We start from the raw sequence: 19,272 nt of genomic DNA, 5'->3' as shown, positions 1-19,272 counted from the left end.
GACTCACTCTTGATGTTTGTTATCTTCACTCGTCACACACTATCTGCTCACTACGTGTACACAAACTCTCCTCCCTCGTGTTTTTCTGGTGGCAGACTTGTTCATAACATCAGCATGAGGCTCCTTCTCAACAACACCGTTGGACTCGGGCTGACATTGACCCCGATGTTTCTTCTTACATCAGCTCCTCTGTTTTTCTACTGTTACGTAACTTCATAACTGAGTTTGATGGCCTCTGCATACGCACTATGTGTGTGTTTGTGTTGGTGAAAATGAGCACAGGAAGAGCGCTCTTACTCCAGGGGACACATCCCCCGCTGGCTTTATTTTTATAATCATAGTACGTCAATATCATCGCAGTGCAAACACTTAGTATAAAATATCATCTTTAACAAAATTTACATTCACATAAAACATCTCAATAAATACATCTTCAACAAAAGAACTTGACAAATATCGGATCATTCATAATATATCTCTGAAAAAGACTCTACAATGTACAATAATAGCTAGTAATACCTACATATAACAATTGAAACCCGTATCATACAGTATGAAAATATCCAATTTACAGGAAAAATATTGTACATAACTCCTTTCCATCAACTTTCCATCAACTGTTTAAAGCAAGTGTATAAAAATCCTCATTTTTAATCTCTTAGAAACTCAAAGTAAGCATTCGAGCTACTATATAGACTTTAAAATCTATTTTAAATATGATAAGAAGTACAACAACGTCATTTCAGTCAGGTTATGGTGTCCAAATAAATATCTCCAAAATCAACACTTGCCATCATTTTGAGTTACAAAACTGTTAAGGAAACAGTAAAAATACAGGCATTCAACAGAAAAGAAAAAAAGAAAAAAGAAAACCCACAATAACCGTAGCCACACATTCAGTTGTGCTACAGCTCGACGAGAAAAAGTTTGATATGTTTATGAAAATAGGTTGGCACATTTGAAAACCAGCTACCTGTTGACTACAGCAGGAGCGGGGAGGAGGAGGAACCCCCGGGCCTGATGTCAAACCGTCCTGAAAAAATGTCCTCGGAAAAAGGTTCGCACACCAAACTCATGAAGAAGAAGACACGGGTCAAAAAAGCACCTTACATTCAAGAGGACCGCTACCTTTAGCGCATGCAGGAGGACTACGTCAAAACAGAGTCACTGTGTGTCCGCTGCTTGGCCTGTATTAATGTTTCATCAAAGCATGCATGTAAGAGCCACAGGCTTGCAGGCAGTGCATGCTAGAACAGATTAGAGGAGAGTTAATGGCTGTGGTAAACCATACTGTGAGTAGCATGCTATACCATAAAATAAATCATCTGGATTTGTATGAGGAGGCCAGACGCCGAGGTTTGGGTGTCTCCTCATAAACATCTTCTCTTTACCAAAGCAGCTTTTAGTTAATAAAAATAGTCAAACAGAATATTTTAACAATAGAAAATATTTCTTAATAAACAAGCACGCAGAAAAAAAGGTTCTTCTTTTTTAAATATAATCCCATGAGGAAGGAATCACACTCGCACAATACAGAAAATAAGTTTTCTAAGTCATGCTTCAACTCCACAGAGATACAGACTGGTGTGGCTAGCTATGCACACTCTATTGGCTACATACACTATCAGGTCAAAATAGGATCCAGCTGGCTACAGCATGCAAGGGTGAGTAGGCTGAGATAGGAGACAAACCGCTTTATTGCTACACTTTGACGAGGAAGAATCTGGAAGTCAAGCATCACAGGGAAACAGACAGCAAACATGACTGGAATGCAGCAGTGGCATCATGCACTTAAAGTCGCCGAGCAGCTCGGTTCAGGGAATCAAGAGTTTACCTCATGTGCCGTTAGAAGAAGGGGGGGCATAAACGTACGGTATCATGATCGAAGGCAATGCCCTGTCGAGTTTTGGCAAGTTTATACCATTTACTGCCATTTACAATTATACATTTGGCTTCATCCACTTTAAAAACTCCTGGACAGTAATGCCCCTTTAATTAATTCATCTGGATTGCTGTCCATTTAATCAATAAAGGATCGAAAAAGGCAACAAAAAAAAAAAAATGGCAAGAAACTCATTGTGAGGAGTGGTCGCTAAGGCAACAGCACTGATTTGGTTTCATACTGAGAGAAAAGGGGTCAGCTAAAGTTGTTAAAGGAATTTCCGGACGTGGTTGTCGAGAGAGGCTTGCGTGCTACACGATCAATTGTGCATTGCGTTGATGTGTTTTTGTTTTGATTTAGTTTATTATAGTTGTGGATGCCGTTTTGGGAGTCGACTCTGAAATCGTGGAGACACCCTTGGCCTTTGATTGATTGCAGAGCAACGTGGCTAAAGCATCCTGTATCCTGTTCATGACACCCCGCGGTGTCAAACAACAAACAGGGCTTGAGTTGTGGAGGGAGAGTCTAAGGGTCCAAGGCCGCCTCAGACTCCTGTGATCAGTCGTAAACGCAGTCCAGGCCTGAGTTCAAGCCTCCTGTTGGCCTCTCGGACAGTAGAAGAAGAGTGGAGAATCGCTCTACTTTCCCCTGTTTTCATAAATTCTCTCTGCTACTGCCATCTTGCACGCTCACCTCCTTGTTTTGTCACCATGGAGACAGCATCCGTCACACCATTGCCATGGGGACAGAGGGCAGGTACCTGGTCGTGCTGGTTGAGGTCGTTGGTTTGGCCATGCTCGGGCTCGGGGTCCTGATGGTGGCATAGGTGGTCACCGTGGGGGCGGGGCTCAGCCTGGTGCACACGCTGCCGTGTGCGAACGCGCTCGACCGGCGCTCGGCGTTGCCAGGCTGTTGCTGCTGGCTTTGAGACGGCCTGCTGCCCTGCCTGCGCCCCTCTAGGAAGTATGTGAGCATCTGACCTTTGCCCTTCACGCTGACCTGACCGCGGCAAACAAAGTTGTAGTAGTCAGCGATGAGGCGATGAACGTCCTCTGTCACCTTGAGAGAAAACACAGAAGGAGGTCAGTTCAGAGTTCACTTCCATGTCAAAGATGCATATTTTTCCCCTGGCCAGCAGTGCTGTGTATCCATCTAGAAAGTTTTTGGTGTGAGTTGCAGAGGTTTGGAGAATTCAGCTTGTGGTGCTCAAAGCGCAAAAAATAAAAATAAAAATAAAAATAAATAAATAAATGAATATGAAAACTTTTAAACCAGTGTCTTCTTCCAAAAGGCATGACCTTGTTACTCAGAATAATCCACAGACCTCGTTGTGAGCAGTTTAATGAAGGAACTATTCTGCAGTAGAATCTACTGGAACTACTTTCTACATTAAACCTCTCAAACGTCTGTGTGTGATTATCTCGAGTTACCGGGTCACGATTTCTGGAGATGATCACATTTGAGAGAAAGTAGACATCTCTATGACTGGGCACCGCCAAAATTTAGAGAATCAATTCAGTTGAGTTTTCTAAAGTTTTCTGTTTTCCCAGTGAAGACCAGCAACAATATTAAATGAATATTAAACTGTTTGGAAAAAAAAGAAAACCCACAAAAAACTTTTATTCTTTTCCATATAATTTATTTATTTGTCTTTGCCAAAGCTGCGGGGAGCAGCGAGGAGCCACTGGGTAGCGGCTAAAGAGCTGTAGATTGTAGACCCCTGGCTCTACATGGAGAAAAAATATGGATTTTTCATTTTGGGATGAACTGTCACTTTTAAGTTTCCCTGAAAACACAAGTAGTTGCTACGTTTTGCTGTTTAAATTTGATTAATTTTTCATTTCAATTCAGTATCGTTATGTACACCTTAACAGTATATTTTTGCTCTTTCATGTGTGACAATGTTCTTGGCTTATTTATATTGCATTTATTGATTGATTTTTCATGCTCTCTTTTGACCAGGTCTGTCTTGAAACACTTGATCATCATTGAGACTTATCAGTTTATGTAAAGGGAAAGACAGCAGACTGTAGTGGCGTACCTGTATCTTTCCTTGTACTCCAGTGCTGTCCATCCTGCTGGCTACGTTCACCGTGTTTCCCCAGATGTCATACTGAGGTCTTCTGGCTCCAATCACTCCGGCCACCACTGGTCCCACATTGATACCTGGAATTAACACAACCAAAGACCTGAAACACACCAGATTTGTTACATGGGCGACTGGACGAATATATCGTCTATCAACGATGGGCTGAATCCATCGCTGATTGCTTTTTTGGTCAATTTTAAAGGCGATATTTGTCATTTTATTTTCCTAATATAATAGTCTGCAGAGTGACAGCCTCTGCTCTGCAGTTGGGAGTCCTTTCTATTTATATTTTTGATCCACTTTTGGAGAACGTCCAGTGAATCTATGTAGAGTGTCGGGTCTCAGACGGGAGAACTCTTGAAATAAAGGCTTGTGTATTTTACATTCTCTCTTCTAGAGTTGAAGTTTGACATTACTGTTGGAGAAGCTGAACTGCACAGGTGCTTCCCGACTTTACAGACATCATTGTCCAAAGTAACGTTATAAAAGAAATACACATGAAAGTAGAAAATAGTACAGTTCTTATGGCAGCTTGTATTCAAATGGGCACAGCAGCCAGGGTGGCTTGTTTACTCCCAGTGCTTCACCGGATGCATCTATATTTTTCTAGGATTTTTAAAAATCTCTTCAGTAAATCTTATCAATCAAAAGGGGAACTATGTCATCCTCGTGTCCTTGTATCTATAACGTATTCCCTCAGCTGAAAATGTATATCTCTCATAGTGAATACTGCCAAGTAAAGAATTAGTGGAAGGACCATCCATTCCAGTGTGAAACTCTTTTTTTTGAATGAGGATATAGCCTTCATGATGTCCATAGTGGAGGGATTCTCCATGTCTTCAGGGTTATCAGTATTATTCTGCCTCTGCATCAATCCCATCTTCAAAGTCAGATTCCACCACGTCTTGTTCAACGTTAACAAGCCCTCCAGTAGTCTTGTGTTTGTCCTTCGCTCCTTTTTTCAGCATATTCAGTTATAGTTAGGGGTACACCAGATCACAAAATTCACAGTTTGGATCATATCACTGTTTTGAGTCACAGATTGGATCATTTTTCGGATCAGCACAAAGGAAAAAAGATATATATATAATGAATGTTATACTGTAATAATAATAATTCTCCACTATATACTTCAAATACTATACTGTATACTTAACTATGTATATACTACAATACATATAATACTGTAGATAATTATACTCTGTACAGCACTACTACACTCTTTAGGCTCATGAACGAGTAAAACCCAGTCAACACAGACACACTGAGTTACAGACAGACAGACACAGCTCTGGTGAGCTGTCAGGAGTTATAGAAGTTAAGACAGATATTGCCAAAGTTTCACTAAATTTCACAATCTTATGATCTGTTTCTATGGCGACAGCATTGTTACACTGGTGAAAATGCCCGAAGTCATGGTCAGGATTTCACTCGAGGCGATGTGACGGCTTTTTAATCAGTTGCTCTTCACAGAGCTGCAGATTAAAACACAGCAGCAGTTGTCCTGCCTTTCATTGCGACTGTGTATTTAAAATTTTGAGTATTATTACTTATATAAAAGTAACAGCAACAGTAAAACTGTCAGCCCACAAATCACATTTGTGCCGAACCGTGGGAGGTGATCCGTACAGGACACGTGACAACTACAATCCGTTGCACCCCTAGTTATAGTAATGCCTGTACTTTCAAGTTGTGACATTTTTTACATTGGTTGGGATTGTTTTAAAATTTAAGGATTGGCAACAGAACAGGAAAAACAACGACTGCTCAGCACGTCACCATAACTGGAAGCTTTTTGGAAGGACTGAACATGAACTCCGGAGCAGGTTAGGTGTGCAGCATAAGTTACCATGGTGATCTAGATTGATCTAGAGAGGTTAAAAGAGAGCCACCTTCATGACATTTAAAACTCTGGCTTTAGGCTCGACATACCTCACTAACCCATTAATCTGTCCTCATAGTGCACCCCTCAGGTCTGAAAGCTCCTTTAGCATCAGTTGCACAATATGTACATGCTTCCATGGCTGCTGCTGTTATTTTATGCCTGTCTTTAGGATTGCAAAATAAAAACGTCTCTGCGTCATGTTCACAACCACAGTTCTGCAGGTTCCGGAGGTTGGCACATGTAGACCACGTAAAACCAGGCCAGACTTTGTTTTTCTGAACCTTCTGGAAGTCCAGCATTACGCAGATTACCAAAAGTTGCGTTTCTGAAAAGAGGGTTCAGGCCAAGCACACAAACATATGGAGCCCCACAGTCTGCAGACAGGATGGCACTGTATACACCAGGCTATGCTGGGATTAAACAAGGGCTCCTGCTGCAGGCTCCCCACAGGATACCCAACACAATGGAACCCAGAACTTCAGGTCTCGCTGTGACGAGCTTCCTGCAGGGAACGCTCTTTCTGTGATGCATTTCCTTCCAAACTTACCGGCACTGAGCGTAGATGGTGTCCAGTGCAATAGGTCAGAAGCTCCGGCACCCGTGTTTATATGGACCAACCAGTGTGTGTGTGTGTGCGTGTGTATGTGTGTGTTTTCACTCACCTACTCTCAGGACAAAGTCATTGTAAGACTGGTAGTTGATGGCATCCAGGACGTCAAACATCTCGATGGCAAAATCTGAGACTGTGCATAAATGTGAGGTGATGGACTTCTTCACCTGGGAGACAGAAAAACACACAAATATTAAGAAAGTACACATTTATGCACAAAGAAGCTGCTTTCATCCAACATATGAAGTGATATTACCCTCCCGGGGCTGTATTACAGAAACATACTAACTTGCAGATCATTTGGTAACCATGGTAACACTAATTAGTTAATTAGGGTCCTGACCTGATTTAGGCAAAAAGCTGTTGCAGATGAACAGTTCCACTGACTAATGTTCCCATCATAACTGAAGGTAGGAAATTTGTGTGACACAAGAATCCTCATGTCCCAAAATCTTAAATAAACTCTCCTAATGTTAGGATAACTGTTAAAGGTGTTTCACTTTTGCACCTGTAGCTAATTTACTAGCTAGCTAACGGCAGCCACTGGAAGTGTTTGCCAACAGTAACTAATGATGTCATCTAACAGGAGCTAGTGGTTGTGTTAGGTAACAGTAGTGATTGCTAACAGTAGCTAACAGTGTTGTTAGCTAACATTAGCTAATGGTAGTGTGAATTAAAAATAGCTAATGTTTGTTAGCTAACAGTAATGTTTGCTAACAGTAACTTACATTAGTGTTAGCTAACAGTAGAAAATAGTTGTGTTAGATAACAGTAGTGTTTGCTAACTGTAGCTAATGTTAGTGTTATGTAATTGTAGGTAATAGTTTAGTGTTAGGTAGCAGCAGCAGTAATGTTAGCTAACTTCTTTAACAGTACAGCTGCTCTTTTATTGTTTTTACACAATAGGTACTGAATAGAGTGAAGACTGTGTACCTGCTCTCTTTCTCTTGAGTTAGACTTGCTATAAATTTCCCGAAAAGAACATGTTAACACCTCTAACTCATCTGTCTTGAAGTAAAGTGCCCATCGTTGTTTTTGTTCCTTATTCATGATTCAATATGTCTAAAAGAACAACAGTGAGTTGATCATTGAGATGAGAAAAGTGTTGGTTATGAGTTAAAAAAAAAAACCATAAAAGTTGATAAGCGATGTTGGATTGAGGATTTTGCCTCTCCTAAACTGAGATAAGAGAGGACTCCTGAAGTTACTTAGGATTTGCTCCTGTTAAACCAGACTGAGAGAAATCCCTTCTAAAGCTCTTCCTATCTTAATTGAAGACTAGACTAGGAAGTTTTTGTCGTACGGCCCCAGCTCTGTTTCCCTGACATGATTACACACATTATGATCTAGGGCTGCCACACAAGCACGCTCCAGGGCTTTCCCCAAAGTGAAACCACCTCTGTGACTGACTGTTAAGTTTGTGTAAAGTTTTGCAGAAGTTGCAGAAAGGGCTCTTTTGTTTGTCAGCTTTGCAGGATTTATAGAAACTTTATGAATGCAGAATATGCTGATGCACAGGGGCCAGTAATCCCTCGCAGGGGGATTTGTGGATTGAAACGTGACAGCGTTCTAAATATCAACACCCAGAAAATACCTGCTTGGAAATACTAGGCCTCTGGAAAATGCGGTGTGCATTCTGAACAGTTTCGAAACATGCTAATACCCTGCAAATACACACACAAAACCTCGTGCAGGGTCTAAATATAGCTGCTGCGTGTGTACCTTGGAGGCAGTTGTAGGAACCAGCCCTACTGCAGCCATGTATGTACTGCCAATAGTCTTGATTTTCTCAATGTCCCTGTAGCACTCTTTGTCCATCAGCTGGAAGGGGAAAAAAGAGGAAAAGAGGAGTAAAAACAGGAGAAAAGCAGCACTGCTATTACAAATTTCAAATCAAATTGGAGTAAATTGTCAGTTCAAGTTCATATATATTATAGGTTGTGCTGGCAAACAAATCTAAATGCAATTTAAAAAGGACTATTTTTTGCATGTTTTGAGTAAATTAATGCTTTATGTTGCTGATTATAGATTCAAGCAGGGCAGAAGTCATCTGTAAGTAATTCCTTATTTTGAAGAACTTTCCCAACCGCAACCATTGCTTATTATATTGCGTCAATAAACAGTATTTTTTAAACCCTCAGTCATGGCCACAATGTCATCTTTGAAAATGACATTATGGAGGTCATACTGCAGCAGAGCTTGCCTCCAAATTCTCCAAAGAGCAGAGCAAAGCAGAGCAGGCCGATATGAAACCTGCGAGGATATATATATAAAAGCTGCAGATTTACAACATGTACTCACCTCATCAAAGTCAGCGATGATCTCATTGAGCAGCCGGAGACACTCAACGCCCATGTTGTTCCCGTCCAGCTCGATGTAGAAGTCGTTGAAGTTGGCGATGGAGGCGAACAACACTCCGACCTGAGCGTAGGACTGGTAGTACAGGTCCTGGACAGGAGAAAGGTTTGGTTAAAACTGGCTGATTGAGCTGTACCGAACTGCAATGCCAGGGCTTCAAAAAACTGTGAGTAATGCCATCATGGGGAGGAGAAATCAAAAGGCATTAAAGGGTGAAAATGAATACAAATTTCTGGGAATAGTACAACTGCATTTCCAAAAAAATTGGGATGTTGAGTAAATAAAAACATAATGCAATGATTTGCAAAAAGTTTTTGACCTATATTTGAATTGAATACAGAACAAAGACAAGATGTTTAATGGTCACACGGATTAACATTTTTTTCACTCCTCTCTGACAGTAAATTGAATATCTTTGGGTTGTGGACAAAACACGACAACAACTATTTTCTGACAATGAATGGACCAAACAACTTATCAATAATGAAAATAATTGTGAGTTGCAGCCCTAATTTTGATACAAAACTAGATTTCACATGTGATGACATTAGAAATGTCGAACATAAAAAACATGTGCATCACAGCTTCTTTGTCATTCTGCATCCGACAACAAAATTGCAGCTGTAATTGAAGCAATCAGAAACATAGAAGGACATAAAAAGTACTGGGACATTTCTGGTTCCAATTCAGACACAATTTTGAACAAACGTGTTCAAAGAGCGAAAAGAACAGTGGCCACTGTCGCTCCCAAAGCAATAAAACCGATTTTTCAATCATTTTTGGAGCAGTGAAACTTTAACCAAAGCGCTGTGTTATGAATACAGTGTATGGGTGAACTTTAGCCCAGAGGAAAGAGAGGAAGCCTTTCTATACACTGCAGCTCCAAGGGGGTCACCAATGTGCCGGAAACATACTTCCTGACTTCCTGCCCCCAGTGTTTACTAGTCTCAGCCTCAGACGATCTCTGCACCGTCTGATGCACAGCCCGCTGATTGCTGCAGGATAACGCCAGTGTTACACTTCTTATCAACTTTTTTTATTATTGTTAAGAAATCCCAAGACAACTCCAGAACTAACAAAGAATTTAACCTACTGACCAGAACTGTCTGTGTGGCTGTACAGCTTGTGCCTCTGTGCCATGGAGCTTCACTGTCATCCAAAAAAAAAAGACCCATACTGGGTGACATATTCCTTCATAATGATAATTATGTCCAATGAGTTTATTCCTCATGTAGCAAAGCAGGGAAAACATGAAAGCATGACGCAGAGCATGCTCAGTGATGTCAGCCACAACAAATGTAAAATTGGCAATAATTTATTTTATCTTATTTTCTATGTTAAAGGAACAATATGTAACAATTGTGCATGCAAAAATGTGTACAGTAGTTCACATAGTGAGTTGGAGCCATAAACTGTATGTTAAATAGGTTGAAATTCTTTTTAATATATGATACATGGTTGAAGCGACTCCCATCCTCTCCTCTCCAGATTTGGGGAAGCTCTGTAGGCTGCAGGGGCCCTGCAGGAGCACTGGACGAGCGCAACATCGTAAATCGACAAGAACAAGCAACACCGAGTCCTCCGCTGTAAATTCATCAGTTGTTTATAACTGTCAGTTGTCTGTCAATGTAAAGTGATGCTCATAATCCTGAAAACAAAAAGCCCGTTGCTCTGAAACTACACACTCTGTGCGGCTGCACAATTTATCGAAATTTTATCAACATCGCAATATGGCTTTCTGCAATTTTCAAATCGCAGGGGTACAACAGGTACAGGTACAACATTTGTTAAAGGCAGAATGTGTGTCAGAAAACTTTTCTGTAATGAGGCTCCACGTTGAATAATACCAAAGTTACCCTTTAATGTTTGTGTCTGTGTAGTTTATACTCTCCTAATTTTACATATAAATTTAGGTACCAGCATTGCACCTTCAAAGAAATTCATACTACAAATATGTAGCATGAAGAATGTGGACGCAGCTCCAGTGTTTACAAATGGAGCTTGTCCTCTTGTGGGACTGAATTTCCTGAAAGGATGTTCGTTTTCATCACTTCCTGAGAAAGGAGGGGACGGGGCCGAGGAAGGAACAGAGATCAGTGGAGGGGATGTTCATCAATCAGTGGATACAGACACACAGGGCTGTCAGCTCACACTTCCACTTTAACACCACAACACACGGTCGGGGAAGTAGTGTCCCATTGTCCCAAACAGCTGGGACATTTTCCCACATTAAGAACCCGAAACTTTGAGGTACATGTAGGAAATTTATTTGAAATATGGAACTTTTTATTTTGTTGGCATATAAAGACCAAACTATCCTCTTCCTCAGCATTAACACTTTGATTATCAGCTTGAATGGATGTGGTGATTTATGGGTCAAGAGACATCTTGATGCTTCGGTCAACATGGACTGCGTTTGGCTGAAAAGTGACAGATTTATAGAACTGTAGGCCTCTGGTTTTACAGTACTATAAGCTGGCTTAAGGACCAGCTGCAGTATGTGCAAAGCCAGAGGTGACATGACTGAAAAGGTGGGGTTAAGTAAGGGATAATCAACTAGTAGGTCTAAGTTAAATGGTCTGAAGGCATGACGTGGAGTCTGAGAACCACCTGATGTCGCCTCTGCAAAGTATTTTAAACTGTTTAATGCACAAATATTAGTTTATTATCCTGCTTATACCCTGGCCATTTGCCAGCAATATTAAATATATTAAAGTTTTGTGCTCAAAATCAAAAGTTATGACACAAGAGCTTACTGTTGTTATAATGAGGAATAATTCTAGTTCCTTCTACGGCCAGATTATCAGAATAGTTGGTGATTAATCTAATAAAAATAATCAAAATTTTTCATAATTACCTGACATTTTGTTGACCAAACAAATAATCGATAAATCAAGAAAAGAATCAATGGATTAATGGATACTTTTCCCTCATTTTTGCACTTTTCTTGTACACTACTGTTTACTTTGACCTCTCCAGGCTTGTAAAAGTCAGTCAAATGAAAAAAATCAGTCACTGAGAGTCACAGTCTTTGTTTGACAAAACTTGGCCCAGTTTTAACTTTAAGATGCCTTTTGACCTGCCAATCATCAGACCAGCTCCTCCTGTGTGTGTACGTGCGTGTGTGTGTGTGTGTGTATGAGGAAACACTGGGAATGTGTTGCTGGTTTCAGAGGCGTTAACTGTCAACTCTGACAAATCCTTGTTGGACGAGCCTGAACGTGTCTGCGGATGCTCACCATATTCCTGGGATTTGACATGAGGAAGTGCTGAGCCACATGAGCTGGCAGCAGGTTGAACAGGATCCTCTTGTTGTCCAGCTTCACCTTCTCCATGTCGTCTCGCTCCTCCTCCGCCTGCATGATGGTAGAGAAGGAGAGGTGAGGCCTGATGCTCTGCTGTCCAAACACATTGAACCTTTACTGCAGCACAGAGCTCAAAGCTGGATGTAATTGCTTGTCCTTATCACTAGAGGGAGATAATGATTTGCAAACAAGACAAACGCTCACTGTCGTTCTTAAAATAGAAACAGAGAGGCTTTGATGATCCACTGAGACTGCACACAAACACACAAACATACAATTCAAACACCCACTGAAAAAATATGCATCAGCCATTTTTGCCTACAATTGGATCCTGTAAGATTGTTTCCTCCTGTTTCCATCAGGAATCAGAGAGAAACCAACAAAAATTTGCACAATTTGACACATTCAGGTCTTAAAGATTTAAGATTCTCATACAATGAGTGAGTACGTAATCTAGTACCCATTCATTACTAATACAACATTAATAATAATCAACGTCAAAAAACTTTATACTGCCTCTAAATTGATGCTATAATGCCACCTCAGGGGCCATTTTTGAACCCCCTTGATGTCAAAAATATAACCTGCCTTGCAAAATTAGTTTTTGTCTAATAATTTGTTTTCCTGATGAGAAGAAATAAAAACAATAAGATGGCTTGTTACTAAATGCAATTATTTGTATTAAATATATGACGTGTGTTTTTGCAAGTTAGCTTACAAATGAGCCACAATCGATCGTTATGTAACTTAATGAGCGAGAAACTCTGATATAACCTCTAAATGCTACAACTGCTGGGATACACAAGTAAGAAGACCCCAAAATTATTCAAGACAGTAAGTGTAGTCAGGGGTCCCTGCTCCGTCTCTCTATCAGCTAAAGGGTCCATGGCCCAAAAAATGTTGAAGACCCCTGCCCTAAATATTACTTTATACCTCAGTTACAGTCAAATGTAATGCAGCAGACAAACCTGAGTGGCCCACAGATAGTCGAGCCGCAGCTTCAGGTCCAGCTGTCGTGAATGAAGAGCCAGAGCTCCAGAAAACAGCAACACCGCCAGCACAGGATCATAGCCCCGAGTGTGGAGAAACCCTCCTCTGAAAACACAAACAAAATGGGTTGTTTGGTCCTTTTTATTTCATTCATTTTGCTATATGACATATGACATAATAATTAGATTAGTGGTAATTTAAATGTACTTTGTTTAGTAGCTTGTCAAACTTTGCACTCAAACTTAAAATAAACTACCATAAATAGTAAGTAGTATTATTAGTAGCTAATCTTTAACATTAGAGGTTGATCTGTGTAGCTAATGTTAGTGGTTGGTCAGTATAGCTAATGTTAGCATTTCATCTGTATAGCCAACATTAGCAGTTGGTCTGTTTAGCTAACATTAGCTGTTGGTTTGTTCAGCTAGAGTTAGTGGTTGGTCTTCCCTGTAAATGTTTCTTTAAATTAGATGTATTGTTATTGGATGATGACAATATTTTCACAGCTGAAGGCAGCACTGTCACTTTGTTGTGTTTCCATCTCTCTTTTATGATTTAAAGACAAAATAATGTTGAAAATCCCACCCAGTAAAGCATTTTTCACTTGTGGTCATGATGATGAACTGGCAACTGTATGATTAGCTGGTTTCACTGAGACCAGAGTAAAGTTGTGAGACGTGTCATAATACGTACATACACATCTTTTCCATATTACACTACATGCAGCTCAGTCTCACCCCACAGCTTGGCGATAGCCACTGGTCTCCATGACGACTGTGTAGGTGACAGAGAGGAGGAGGAGCAGGAGGATCTTGGGGAGCGAGGAGACTCGGAGGTAGGGGACGAGAGTGAGCGTGCCGGCCACGCAGGATAGCAGGCCGTACGCCATGTTGGGACAAGCTCTGTCCGGTCCTGTGCTGTTGGCGTCTGTGAGGACATCCTCCACAGAGTCGCTGGAGTTTGTCCCGACTTTTCCCCAAGGAACACAACCCACCTGGAGAAAAGGATGAAAATAATCAGAAGGACACTAGTCGTGATATAGCAGTAAACATTTAAGATGTACAGTACTGTGCACAACGTTTGGGCAGGCGTGAAGAAATGCTTTAAAAAATCAATATTTGGTGTGACCATCCTCTGTCTTCAAAACAGCATCAGTTCTTCTAGGTACACTTGCGCACAGTTTCTGAAGGAACTTGTTAGGTAGGTTGTTCCAAACATCTTGGAGAACTAACCACAGATCTTCTGTGGATGTAGGCTGCCTCAGATCCTTCTGTCTCTTCATATAATCCCAGACAGACTTGATGATGTTGAGATCAGGGCGCTGTGGGGGCCTTACCATCACTTCCAGGACTCCTTGTTCTTCTTTATGCTGAAGATAGTTTCTAATGACATTGGCTGTATGTTTGAGGTCATTGTCCTGCTGCAGAATAAATTTCAATCAGAAGCCTCCCTGGTGGTACTGCATGATGGATAAGTATCTGCCTGTACTCTTCAGCATCATTAATCCTGATCAAATCCCTAACTCCATTTACAGAAATGCAGCCCCAAACTTGCAAGGAACCTCCACCATGTTTCGCTTGCTGCTTGCAGACACTCATTATTGTACCACTCTCCAGCCCTTCAGTGAACAAACTGCCTTCTGCTGCTGACAAATATTTCAAATTTTGACTCATCAGTCCAGAGCACCTGCTGCCATTTTTCTGCACCCCAGTTCCTATGTTTTCATGCATAGTTGAGTTGCTTGGCCTTGCTTCCACGTTGGAGGTTTGGCTTTTTGGCTGCAGTTCTTCCATGAAGACCGCTTCTGGCCAGACTTCTCCAGACAGTAGATGGGTGTACCTGGGTCCCACTGGTTTCTGCTAGTTCTGAGCTGATGGCACTGCTGGACAATTTCCGATTTGGAAGGGAAGTTAAGCATAATGTGTCTCTCTCAGAGTTTGGCCGTTCCTGTTTCAGTTTTGAAGGTCACACCAAATACTGATTGGATTTAGATTTTTCTTCTGTTCACTCACTTTACATTTTTTAAATTGCTAAAAATAAACAATTGCATTTTGTATTGTTGAAATCATTCTGCCTTAAAGTTTTGCACAGTACTGTACATACTCTGTTCTGCTAGAAATGTGTGTTTAATGTGTTTAAATGAGGGTTAAACACATCTTAACACAGGCTTGTTTCATCTGATTTCACTGAGAATCTGACTTGGTGGCAAACATTAAGAATCGTTGGATCATTATTACCTTATGGAAAATCGGGCTGCAACTATTTTACTTTCATTGTGGATTAATCTGTTGATTATTTTTCTCAATTAATCAATTAATTAATCCTGTCACAATCTCATCTTTCCTGTAACGATTATTTTATTCTCTATTAATCTGTTGATTATTTTCTAGAGTAATCAATTTCGTTGTTTGGTCCATAAAAAGTCAGAAAACGGTTAAATGGGTTGATCAGAATTTCCCAAATCCCAAGATGACATCCTCAGAAACAGGAAAGAAACCAATAAAAAAAAAGTATTCACATGTAAGAAGCTTGAATCAGAGAATTTTGACTTTTTTTTCCCCTTAAAAAAGTTCTCAAACTGGTTAATCAGTTATCAGAATATCAAAATTAATAGTTGGTTAATCTTTGCAGACATATTAGACATTTTCTCAAGTAAATCTTTAAGTTTGCTGAGCTGTTGTTGTCACGTGTAACAGGACATGGACATGAAACCCGGCAGCGTTGGCAAGTTTGTGAACATGCAGTACACTTAATGTACTGGTTTGGGTTTTTAAAATATGTTTACTCTAATGTAGACTTGATTAATTTAAAAAAATACACACAATGATTCACTCAACCAGTTATCAAAGGCCGTAGGCACCAGTGGCGTCCCTTCACTACGTCCCTGCTGCTACACCTTTTGCTTTATTGTATTTTACACCGACACTAATCACACACCCACACAGAGACACGCACATCAGAGCCTGGCTGAGTTCTGACACCAACCAATTTGCATTGAAAATTATTTTAATGAGTATTTTACACTTGAACAACAAATGTTTTATTCTTCTGAGACTCTGCAGCACCATCTGCTCTGCTGTGATTTGTTACTCTGCCAACTATAATGTACTGCAGAGACTAACAGTGAAGTCTACTGGATGAACAATGAAATGATGACACTGTCTCTAACTCAAGTGCGTTTTTCCTGCATTATGTCTTAAAATGTTTTTTTAATCAGCATTTTTATACAGACCTTAAAGCCGTTGTGTGACAGTATCAATATTTAGCTCCTTCTTTCAAATTTAAAAAGCATTTAGGTGTGCAAATATTAGATGTTCACTCAGATCCTTCTTTGATCTACTGAAACCCAAAGTAATTTGCGACAGCAGTGAGCTTAATAAATATGAAATCATCATTTGTTGGGTACGTTGAACTGGGAGGTGGCTGTCCTGAATTTCAACTCATGAAAATGATCCGAAATTGATTTTTGCAAACAACTTTTTGATGTTTTTGTAAGTAAGGTTGAAGTTTGAGTCCATTGGCTGAGACTGATCACATCCCTACATTTTTGATCAGGAATTATTATTATTATTACAAAATTCTAGTCTAGTTTTGCCGATCAAAAGTATTTTAACCTCCTGAGACCCGGCCCATTCATTTATGTCCTTTATAATGGACATTCTGTTCACCTGCATCTTCCTTAACTATTTGAAGTTACCCTACCAACCCCTATAGTGTTCTTTAGAGGACATCCTGGGCTTTCCAGTGATGTGTCATGTTGTGGGATTGCATGCTGGGAACTTTACTTTCTTCCTCTATGAAGATGGCCGCCATACCAACAAGCACATTTTATGGAAAGAGGAGAGGTAAGTCAAATATTCTTTATTTATTGCTATTTTTACCATGATAATTATATATATTCTTGTTCATAAATATGTTAATAACAATATTTTTACATCTGAAAACAGTTTCATTATTTCTGTTTTGAAATAACAGTCATTTAATGAATGTCAACTGTAGTGGACACCAGGACCATTTTAATGTATTTAATGACTGCACATTGTTGTAGGAGAAAGAAGTGAAGCAGAGAGGATTCTATACTGGATAGTAGAGGGAGATTCAGATTTGGAGCTTTCAGATGAGGAAAAGGATGAGGAGGATGAGTATCAGCCTGTGATAGGAGAAGATGATGATGGAGAAGGAGAGGAAGAAGATGCAGGAGAATCTGAGACAGAGTCAGAGGCAGAGAAGGAGCAGGAAAGTCGTCGTGCTCTGTGGACCAGGAATAACTTGTATGTTTTATTTAGTTTCAGGCTAATGTATTAAATTTTACTACCATGTTAGATTATTGTATTGTGCTATGTGTAAATGCTGTTAAAATATGCAAGTTATCTAAAAATATGCTTATAAAGATGGTCAATAGGGAGTCATATCACATCCATGACACTGAAATTACTGCATTAATCCAAATGGATGTGAAACAAATTAACTGCTACTCCTTTTATTAACTTTTATTTATTTGTGTTTTTTTCCATCCATCATAACAGATTCACACCTGTGCTACCTGGGCTTCCTGCCAATCAAGATGACCCCAAAATCCGTGAATACTGGAATCCAATCCAGTACTTTTCACAGTACATAGATGACAAAATCTTTGAAGATCTGGCAGCTTTTACAAATCAAAGACAGCTCCAAACTACAGGAGTGTCACTGAATACTACTGCCCAAGAAATCAAGAGTCAAAATGTTTTGGAAATAAAAACAGCCTGAGAAATCTGAGCTGTTAGCAGCAGTGGTGGACAAAGTACTCAACCCCAGTACTTGAGTCAAAGTATAGATACTCCTGGTCAAATATTACTCAACTACAAGTGAAAGTTGCTCAGCCAAAATTTTACTTGAGTTAAAGTACTAGAGTACTCGGTTTTAAAAATACTTAAGTATTCAGAAGTACATGTTTTTTAATAATACTTAAGTATTCAAAAGTACAAATTACAAAGTACATTTTCTAATATCAATACACGCTGTATTGTTTTCATGATGCATTTACAGAAGCTTGTAACTCTCTGAAACCATCTAATGATGCACTGATGCTTGTAGAACCACTCTGCTACACAAAGTCTATAGAAACACCTATAAAAACTTCAGCATAGAAATACAATCAAAACCAAAAAGAACAGCTATTGTCATTTTCTGATGCAACTGTATTAAAATCATATCATAAAATTAGATTGAAGCCAACTGTGAGGAGTTCTCCAAGTCTGTTAAATAACTGAGATTTCTTTCTGTCTTCAGAGGCAGTATATATACATGAATTATGTGGTATTTTTCACCCCGATAAAAACAATCCAACTTTAAAAGCTACCTGGAATAATGAATAATTATAATAAAATCTTGAGATTTAATTTTGTCTTTCTCCTGCCGTCACCATTACCGCTTTTTGTTTGAATGAAAGAGGGAGAGTTTGCTTGTTCTTGTTACAGAGCGCCTGGACGTATTTCTGCTTTTACATCAGTTCCAGTTGAGGGGAGCTACTGTGATTGGTTTCCTTTTGTGAGGAACACAGCATGTGACCAACTGCATTTTAGAAAAGAAAAAAACACCAACAGCTGACTTCAAAGCTCAGGCAAAAAGTAACAACAACCTTCCTACAAATGTAGTGGAGTCAAAAGTACAATATTTGTCTTTGAAATGTAGTGGAGTGAAAGTCAGAATACTCAAGTAAAGTACAGATACTCAAAAAATGTACTTAAGTACAGTACTCAAGTAAATGTACTTCACTACTGTCCACCACTGGTTAGCAGCGGGAACTAAGTAATGAACTGCTGTGGACAGGGTCAGCAACACTGTTGAACTGAATACATGTTTTACATTACATTGTAATGAATTATTACATACATTTTGTCCTTGCAAGCAGTAACAGAAGAATGATACAGAAATTTATTGTATTTGTTCAAATGAAATGTGTTCTTGGGTGAATATCACTCTAAAGATATAATCTGCTCATTTTTTCTAATTTTCTAAATTCAGTTCTATTTTCACACGGATATCGTCCTGTTGTCCTCTGCAGTGGACATGCTGTGAAATTAAAATAAAAAATATATTCAAAAAAATTAAAATTGTAAGGTGTTTTTTTAGGCCCAAATATATAGGAAATCACAAAAAAACAGAAATTGTAAG

General features: G+C 39.6%; 1 protein-coding gene across 1 annotated transcript in view; it reads right to left on the bottom strand.

The window, feature by feature from the left end:
• Positions 1 to 291: 291 nt before the first annotated feature.
• Positions 292 to 19,272, bottom strand: part of LOC146324218 (adenylate cyclase type 1-like) — a 63,813-nt gene continuing 44,832 nt past the window's right edge. The window contains exons 13-20 of the mRNA XM_084723513.1: positions 13,854 to 14,110; positions 13,098 to 13,224; positions 12,064 to 12,180; positions 8,768 to 8,914; positions 8,189 to 8,287; positions 6,519 to 6,633; positions 3,924 to 4,048; positions 292 to 2,941 (exon numbers count right to left, since the gene is read on the bottom strand). Of these exons, the coding sequence (XP_084579639.1) occupies positions 2,609 to 2,941; positions 3,924 to 4,048; positions 6,519 to 6,633; positions 8,189 to 8,287; positions 8,768 to 8,914; positions 12,064 to 12,180; positions 13,098 to 13,224; positions 13,854 to 14,110 (1,320 nt within the window). The 3' untranslated portion in view covers positions 292 to 2,608. The remainder of the gene's footprint in view (positions 2,942 to 3,923; positions 4,049 to 6,518; positions 6,634 to 8,188; positions 8,288 to 8,767; positions 8,915 to 12,063; positions 12,181 to 13,097; positions 13,225 to 13,853; positions 14,111 to 19,272) is intronic.

Source organism: Lutjanus erythropterus, chromosome 7, assembly GCF_056507025.1.
Source record: "Lutjanus erythropterus isolate fLutEry1 chromosome 7, fLutEry1.hap2, whole genome shotgun sequence".
NCBI classification, from domain to species: domain Eukaryota; kingdom Metazoa; phylum Chordata; class Actinopteri; order Lutjaniformes; family Lutjanidae; genus Lutjanus; species Lutjanus erythropterus.
Note: the sequence above shows the minus strand (reverse complement) of the source record. Positions and strands in the feature narration are given on the sequence as shown.